Source organism: Lagopus leucura, unplaced genomic scaffold (assembly GCF_019238085.1).
Source record: "Lagopus leucura isolate 7727_CA_CO unplaced genomic scaffold, USGS_WTPT01 Super-Scaffold_739, whole genome shotgun sequence".
NCBI classification, from domain to species: Eukaryota; Metazoa; Chordata; class Aves; order Galliformes; family Phasianidae; genus Lagopus; species Lagopus leucura.
Genome location: NW_024962255.1, coordinates 14828115 through 14837048, shown reverse-complemented (window position 1 = coordinate 14837048; position 8934 = coordinate 14828115). Strand labels below are relative to the sequence as shown.

At 46.4% G+C, this 8934-nt stretch overlaps 1 protein-coding gene across 5 annotated transcripts in view; it reads left to right on the top strand.

Annotated features, from left to right (window-relative positions):
* Nucleotides 1–2808: 2808 nt before the first annotated feature.
* VCL (vinculin) overlaps nucleotides 2809–8934 on the top strand; it is a 57913-nt gene continuing 51787 nt past the window's right edge. For 2 of the 5 annotated variants that reach the window (XM_042862981.1, XM_042862980.1), the window contains exon 1: nucleotides 2815–3169. In XM_042862981.1, the coding sequence (XP_042718915.1) occupies nucleotides 3002–3169 (168 nt within the window). In that variant the 5' untranslated portion in view covers nucleotides 2815–3001. Of the gene's footprint in view, nucleotides 3170–8934 lie in introns of all 5 variants that reach the window. The other 3 variants (XM_042862982.1, XM_042862978.1, XM_042862979.1) reach the window with 3 other exon arrangements.

Sequence of the window (8934 nt, the reverse complement as noted above, 5' to 3'; positions counted from 1 at the left end):
CCAGATGAAGATAGAATTGATTATTATCATGGACATTTAGTGAACTTTATATTCAGTGGATGAGCACAAATTCATATTTTCTTACTTTACTATGACTCAACTTTAATGAAAATCAGAGTGTAGATAGTCAATGCTTCCATTTCATTTTGAATCAAGGCATAAAGCAGTCTTTCATCTTGTACAGTCTTATCATAATTTTGTAAAAAAACAAAACACACACACACAAAAAAACCCTGCAGGTAAGACAATGCCCATGACATTTCTGTGTTCAGTAAATTCCGTTTTGTCAGTATTTATTCATCCGTCATCTAAGATGGAGATGTATTATGGCCTTCAATTCAATGAAAATTTTTGTTAGCAAAAAGTTTGCTGGCAGAATTTTTTTGCAGGAATGGGTTTAACTGGACTCACCTGAGTTCTTATGAAATTGCAATGGATATGAAGAGTGTCTTCAAAGCTAATCCTTTCAGTCTAACCATCTTACCACATTTTGGATGCTAGTTACTCCTGGACTGCTAATGATAGACACAGATTCTAAACATCACTAAAATGGTGAGTATGTGGAAAGGAGGTTCAGCATGCTTTTTCCTCATGTGTTCCACATGTAACAACATACTGGAAATAGGAAAAATAAAAGAATTCACACATTTCCATGTTGGGCTCAAGAAATGGAAAGTACTGTGACCAAATCTACTCTTATTTTCTATCTATTAGGATCTTGAGAATTAATGAAACAATATAAACTGAAGAAGAAACCTCACAAAACCAACATAGTGTATAATTACAGATACAGTGCAAAGGGCTAATCAATGTTTAAAAAAAAAACAAAAAACAAAAAACCCTTGCCACAAAACAGTACCGGCTGCAAAGCTGTCCATATGATGTCAGTGCAACAGGATGCTGCAAAGAGAAAAAAACAGCACTGTAAAGAAGGTACTTGAGAAAAAGCGTTGTGTGTATTGCTATCAATTACATGTAATTCTGGTAGATGTGGCTTCAAAAATTAAGTATCTTCTGTAAAGAGGAAGCAGGGAAAGTCAGTGATGAACCTGCAGTGCAGTCATACATTACAGACAACAGAAGCTCCTTTTTCCTGGGCAGAAATTACACCAATGTGACCTAAATGCTGAAACAAACTCTCTATACCACCCTCAAGTATGCAATTGTATTCTGGACCTGTAGGTAAGCAAACTTTCAGAAGTTTGCCAGAAATGTCCATCTGCTCTTTGTATTTTGTTACACCTGCAGACCTATCAGATCCTCCAAGACAGCCTTTCAAGATTATTGTAGAATGTTTTTTTTTTTTTGCTTTAAAACCTGTTTCTGCATGCCTGTTTCAAGACACGACTCAGCACAAAGGGCTCGAGACCTAAAGCAGGCTATTTTTTACCAGAGAACTTAGCCTGTGTGCAAGTTGCACAATGAAGTAAGAGGCTTATTAAGTTTGCACACTTACATGAAGTGGGAGTAAGCACGTTATTAGGCCATAAACGTGCCCCAACTCCTCTCTGTAATGTCTAGCTGCTGCAGATGATGTGCAGGCCAGAAGGATTTGTCTGTGCATTCGTTTTTCCGGATCTATTGTTTGTTAAAGAAGCACCACCGGCGATGCAGGCGGGGTAACCGTAGGCGCCGGGTTACAGTCAGCACCACAAGGCGCTCCGAGGGTGCAGAGTTCAAGGCTGTTAAACACGCTCCGTACCGCTGAGAGGTTGATATTTTAAGCATGTCTTGAATGCCAACGTGTAATTTGATTATCTGTTATCAAGCCTGCACTACAAGAATTCCTCTTCCCGAAGAAATCCGGATAGTGCCACACAGAAATTTGCCATCCGACTTTTACCGTGATAGATTCAATAGATATACATGTGCAAGAACAGAAGATCAAGTCAGTGCGAGAGGCGCTGCCGGGATCTCTAACCTCGCACCAAACCAGGTTTAATTCTTCCCTCGTAGTGCCGCCCCGCAGCGCCCGCGCTCAGAGCGATTTACGATGGCGGTGCCCGCGCACAGCAGCGCGTGGTGCCGCGCACCCCCATCGCCCGGCACGGCCATTGGCACGGCCGCGTGCTCGGGGCATTTACAAGAGAAAGGACATCTCGTACTGCGGGACAACGGCCGCACTCTGCAGTCACCACAGAAGGGATTTCTGTTGCTTTTTGCTTCTGCTCCGCCCTTCTTCTCTCGCAACCACACCGCTCACCACAGCCGCTCCCCGCCGCGCGGGGCGGAGCACCCCCCGCCAGGCACTTCTCCTCAGCGCTGCGGAAGCGGCTGGGACCGCGCCCGGGGCGTGCCGCACCCTGTGCCCGCGGGCACGGCGCGGGGCAGCGCTCCGCACTCGGAGACTTCGCGAAAGAGCCGCGCGGTGCCGCGCGACCTGCCTCCCCTCGGCACGACCGCCCCAGCTCGTGCCGGCGCGGGAGGGGGAAGGAGAGGGAGGAGCGGGCACAGGAATCCCGCCACCCCCCGCCGCTATCCCAGCGCCGCGGCTTTAATCGTCTCCTTATATGGACAGCAGAATGTCTGACGTCATCTCAGCGCTGGGAAACCAGCCACCGCGCAACCCAGCTTGGCGGCGGGGGCGGGGGGGCGGGAGGCGCTGGAATGCTGACGGACGCGGGCTCGCGCCACTGGGAGCGGCGGCGGCGGCGCGGCCATTGGGCGAGGGTGGTGGCGGGGGCGGGGAGCGAGGGGGTTGGTTGTGGCGCCTGAAAAGCCGCCGCCTGGCTGCCGAGGGGTGCCAGTGCGGGGTGGGGGCCGCCGGGGGAAGGCGAGGGCAGCGGGTTCGAGTCCCGCCCGCGCCGGGAACCGCCGCTCCGCGCCGCCGCAGCCCGCTGAGGGGTGAGGAGTTCGGGGCGGCGGCGTTTCCTTCTTGCTTTCTCGTTTTTCTCTCTCGGCGGAGGCCGCGGCTTTCTCCGTGGGGCGCCAGCCCGCGGGGACAGAGTTTCGCAGGAGTTTGTGCGGACTTCGGGCTCCGGCCCCCCGCCCCGCCGCCGCCATGCCCGTCTTCCACACGCGCACCATCGAGAGCATCTTGGAGCCCGTGGCCCAGCAGATCTCCCACCTGGTCATTATGCATGAGGAGGGGGAGGTGGACGGCAAGGCTATCCCGGACCTCACCGCCCCCGTATCGGCCGTGCAGGCCGCTGTCAGCAACCTGGTGCGGGTGAGTAGGGGCGGCCGGCCCGTCCCCGCCTATTCTCGCGGGGCAGCGCCTCTCACGGCACGGGGCCGCCCTCGCCGGGAGCCGGCCGGGCGGCGCTGGGAGCGCGTCCGGAACGCCTATGGCGCGGGGCCTGCGGGGCTGGGGCGGCTCTGCTACTCAGCTGCGGCACCGCGCTGAAGCCCCGCGACTACTGCTATTTATACCGGCCGCTTCGTGCTTGCTGAAATGCCTCACAGATGTTTTGTATATCTGGCGTGAGGTTTTTTTGGTTTTTGGGTTACTTTTTTTCGCTGTCTTCGAAACTCTTGTTTTGAAGAACAAGTCTATTGAGAAGTCGCTGAGGGCACTGGGGTTGTTCAGTCTGCGGAAGGGGAGGCTCAGGGGAAGCCTTATCACTCCCTACAACTCTCTGAAAGGAGGTTGTGGAAGGTGGAGGTCGGCCGCTTCTGTCGGATAACAGCGATGGGGGGGGAGCCTCAAGTTGTGCCAGGGGAGTGCAGGTTGGATATGAAGAAAAACTTCTCTGAAAGAGTGCGAGTGCATTGGTGCAGGCTGTGCAGGGAGGAGGTGGAGTCACAGCTCCTGGGGTGTTCAAGAAGCGCGGAGATGTGGTGCTGAGGAACGAGGCTAGTGGGCACGGTGGAATGGCTGATGGATGGGCCAGATGATCTTAGAGGTCTTTTCTAATTGTAATGATTCTAAATGTGTCTGCTGTAACAGGCGAAGTACTTAATCAGTATAATTCTCTCCTGGAGAGGAGAGAGAAAGGGGTGGGGGGGAAAAAAAAAGGCAGGGATATGACAGTGAGGTACATGGACAGGGGCCAGCTGTCCGTGCTCAGCGCTGAGTGGAGCAGCCCGGAGCTGTGGCCAGAGCACAAAGCTGGGGGCTGCTGCTTGCTCTGTTCTGCACAGCCTTGAATGAAAGCCGCTCTCTGCCTGCGGGAAGTGATGGTGGGTCAAAATCGAGCAGAATCTCTAGGATTCTTGGGGACAGCTAAACATAGCATAACTTCTCAAGGTACAAGTATTTGCAGTGTAGACACATTGGTCTGAAAAGTGCATGACTAATATGTCTGAAATGTTTTCTGTTAATGCTTTTGTGACTTGCTGCATCAGAAGAATAGCAAACTCTTGCAAAGTGGAAGTGTCTTGTTTGATGTGAAGAGCAATGGAATACTGTTCTTCTGTTCCTTTAACAGTAATACTTGTGCTTCTGTTAGGTTCACTTGTAGACTCTTCTGGATTCATTTTGAAACGTAACACACTTCATGCTGGCTATGAATCCTGTAAAAATCTTAAGTTGATCATAGAAAGCATTTTCTCTTAACAAAAAAGTTTAGAGTTGGACTGTAATACATGGTTAAAATACTGCATCACAGTTAACTGATACATTCATTAACATGTGGAAATCGTGGAGCTTGTGGGGATAAGGAGCTGTCAAGATGAGTAGTGCAAATGATTCGTTCATTAGATTTCAGCTTGCAGTACTTCCAATGCAGTAATAGCTCCCCACTTTGAGGTTCTGCAGTGCAATTATTGCTTCTGATCCTATGACTCTGTGAATTCTATGGGATGTGCTCCACAACACTTGTGCCTCTCTGGCTTCAGCTGAAGCTCCTGAGTTCTGATGAAAAGGTCTGCCTGCAGAGTGAACAGCTGTAGTAGGTGCTCTGCTTGTACGGGTGTTCAGCCACAGTGTGTGAAATGCTTTTCCTTGAAAGGAAGACTTCAGATGTAACTTTGCTTCTGAGCTTAGCCTGCCTCACTGAATTGTATGATTTTGTTCATTCTTCTTATGCCTCACCACAAGGAAGCTCAGTCTCAAAAAGTAGGACTTATTTCAGAAATCCAGAAATATAATTAGTTTTTTTTTTTTCCTACAGCTTGCTAATGCCAGACCATCTTTCATTTGGGGCCGTTTTGGAAGCCTCCGATTTTCCGTTTTGGAAGCCTCTGATTTTCTTTCCTTGCCTGCCAGCTGAATAAGAAGACAGGCTGTTGAGTACAGTTTATGTGTTAATTCACAGTGAGCCAATAGATGTGTAATCTGAGGTGATGCTTAAGAGAAAGATGTCCTGGTTTGGTAGAATACAGAATTGACTACGTTAAGAAAAACACAAAAGCAAAGTTCTGTTTCCAAACTGTGTAGTGTAAGTATCACAGAGAGTACAGGATGGTGAACACTGACCAGCAGAGGCTATTTTATCCATGAAAATGTGTCACACACAGCAACACCGTTCTCCAGCTCACCAGCCTTACATGGCAGTATAGGCTCTGTAGTTTAGAGCAAAATTGAATCCCTGTGACTATTGCATCAGTAAGCAACTGGTGGTAGCTGAGATCTTCACCTGTGCAATGCTGAGGAGATGTGAAAAATGGGTTAAGAAAGATGTCTCCTTCAAAGAAGGAGCCCCATGCAGTAGCTTTTTTTTTTTGAAGTTCATTTTGTTGATGTTCTTGAGGTACAGGTAAGGCAGTGTACTATATTGAGGTTGGAGTGGAATTTGATGGATCTTCTGTAATATACTAAATCAGTTTTTTATTTCTTTAACTGAAGATCTTAATGTTTTTATTGGCTGGTATTTGGAATGGATGTGTGCCTCTTAGGGAAAGGTTTGGGTTTGGCTTGGTATTTCTTGTAGCTGAAGATGTACCACAAAAATGACAGGATTGTTTGGAGGAGAAAAATTAGTCAAGCTCAATAGGCTGGGAGTAATTTGGAGCTTGCCAAATATACTTCAAGTTTAGTGGGCAGTAAAATGAAATCTTGAGTGATCAAGCTTGACTTGAAGGAAATTAACCTTATGGTACTTTAGTGGTTTTCTAATTTCTTTCATAAAGCATTAATCAAATCTATCTCTTTTTTTTTAGAAGGGACTTCTGTCGAAGATGACTAATAGCAATGCAGTAAACTTAAACCTTTCATACCCTGTATAAATAACTTCCCAATTTTGTGGAGGGGAAAAATAACTACTTTCCAGTAGTGACTTAACAGTTCTATCTTCAGAATAACGTTATAATACCACAAAACAGAGAAAGCATGTTCTAGTCTGCCATTTTAAACTCTGTTCACTTACTGCCTTGTATAGATTCTGATTTTCTGCTGTTAAAGATATGGACTACACTTATCACTTGTCTCTAGTGCTTCAGACTGAGCTGCTTCACAGCAGAACCTTTGCTGCTCTGCTAAACATCAGCAGTCCCATAGATGAAGCAGCTGAGCTTATCAGATAGGGAATAAATTCTGTGCATGATAGGATAGCAAAGGTGAGTGTGTGAGGAGGCTTAAGTACACACAGCTTAAGCTCAGAAGTGGTGTCAGTGGCTCAAGAAGGTGTTGGCTTTTTAGGGGCTGAGTTGTCTTACCAGGTCAGTATTCTGAAAGATTTGACTCTTTACTTGAGGCCAAATGTTGGACCATTGACCACTGTTGCTGTTTTTCACTTTGAGTGAGTTCAGTCTGTGAACTGGTCATAATTAAATGTGTTCTCAAATAAAGTGTCTGAGATGGCTTGGAAAGGAGGTTTTCATTTCCTTTAATTGATGTTGCAGCTTGTATATTTTTTCCATCCTCTGTGTTACATATGCTGTTTTTTTTTCCATTTTAAGTTATGTATTGTATAATGTTTGCATATATCCAATTTCTGTTCCATGAACTTTTATGGAGAAAAATTGTTTTACTGTCTATTGAATAGTAAGTATTGCATTGCTTAGAAATACATTCTGGATGCTGTGACGAGCCTTTATTCACTTACTGAGATTTGGAGGCTTAGGAAACTATACTGATATCTTTCTGCATCAATGACAGTTACTGTGCCAGGTCAGCTATGAGTATTTTTTCTTGCAGTTGTGGTGCATCAGATGTTTCCCTTCAGTCCTGCAAGCCCAACCATTACCTCACCATGAGCACTGGTACTGAGGCAAACACATGAAGCTTAAAATACAAATATGCACCTCTCCCACATTTTTGTTTTCAGTCTCTCCTTGACAGCTGTCCTATCTCATCCTCGTGAACAATGAAGTTATCTCCTGAAGCAGTCAGTCTGTTCTGGGTACGTATCCATGGGCTTTTCTCAAGTGCAGGAAATGACAAAGGCTCATGGGGCAGTGCAGAAAGAAGAGCATTTTCTGTGGACAGTCTGTGAGTTACCTGGTAATGGCTGATGCCCATTGGACTGGAAATCACTCGAGTTTGTGGAAGATGCAACGTACCTTGAAACCCCTGTCATAATTGCAGTGGTAAAATTCAAGTACATTGCTGAACATAGTTAATATGGAGAAATGGTGTGGAGAATTGATTGGGAAAGCAGTTTTCTTGTCCTAGACTTTCTCCTGGCAGAGCTGGCTTGCCTATATCTCAGGGTGTGTGAGAGAGGAGCGAGCTTAGTGAAATGATTATTTGGGAAAGAAATCAGCTTGCTGTGTTTTAGAGCCTCATTGAGGAGGGCAGAAAGGAGAAAACAATAAGGTGTTTTTTTTTTTTTTTTTTTTTTCTTCAGGTCTGTAGTCACTTTCAGAGGCTTTTTTGGTGTTGTCTTTTTTCCTTCATTGCTTCCTGCCATACTGAAAAAGTGAGTTGTTAGAGCAGCTCATCTGAACTGTACTGTGTCTAAATGTACTGCCAAATAGCAAGTTAGTAGGAGTGCTAGAAGAGCCCTGAAGATCTCGTGAGAAAATAGACCTTTTCATTGTGTATTTCTACGTTACATGTTTATATATAGTGGAAATCTATGATTACTGTTGGGTGTTATTTCTTTATAACATGCATGTAATATGTATTTGCTTACCTTTGAAAGAACGTCATCCTACTTTGATGTATCCTCTTTAGGACTTCTTTTTTTCCAGACCATGGGAACAGTGACCGTGTGTTCTTATTGGATGAAAGTGTTCCAGCAGTGTGCCCTTGTGGCCAAAAAGGCCAATGGCATCCTGGGGTGCATTAAAAAGAGCGTGGCCAGCAGGTCGAGGGAGGTGATCCTCCCCCTCTACTCTGCCCTGGTGAGGCCTCATCTGGAGTACTGCATCCAGTTCTGGGCTCCCCAGTACAAAAAAGACAGGGATCTCTTGGAAAGAGTCCAGCGGAGGGCCACAGAGATGGTGAAGGGCCTGGAGCATCTCCCCTATGAAGAAAGGCTGAGTGAACTGGGTCTGTTCAGCCTTGAGAAAAGGAGACTGAGAGGGGACCTGATCCAGGTCTATAAATATCTAAGGTGTGGGGGGCAGAATGGCGAGGCCGGACTCTTTTCAGTGGTGAGTGGAGACAGGACAAGGGGAAACGGCTGGAAACTGCAGCATAGGAAGTTCTGCACAAATGTGCACAAGAACTTCTTTACAGTGAGGGTGACGGAGCACTGGAACAGGCTGCCCAGGGAGGTGGTGGAGTCTCCTTCTCTGGAGATGTTCAAGACCTGCCTGGATGCCTACCTGTGCTTTGGCAAGGGGGTTGGACTCGATGATCTCTGGAGGTCCCTTCCAACCCCTACAATTCTGTGATTCTGTGAAAGCAGTGAGGGTGTGTGCATGGGGGTGGGCTGAGAGAAGGAGTGTTGAATTAGAGCAACTTTGTAACAACAAAAACACATCAATTTTTTTTCTTTTATCTGTTAGGAGTCATCTCTATTTAAGTGGTAAATCAGTTTCTAACTTGAATAGAAAAATCTTTGTTCTGTTATGTATTTGGAGACTTAATTTATACCAGCCTGTTCTCTAAAAGGAATCTTTTGTTCTGTTTCTTTAAATGTGCATTGAGATAGTGAATGCCTT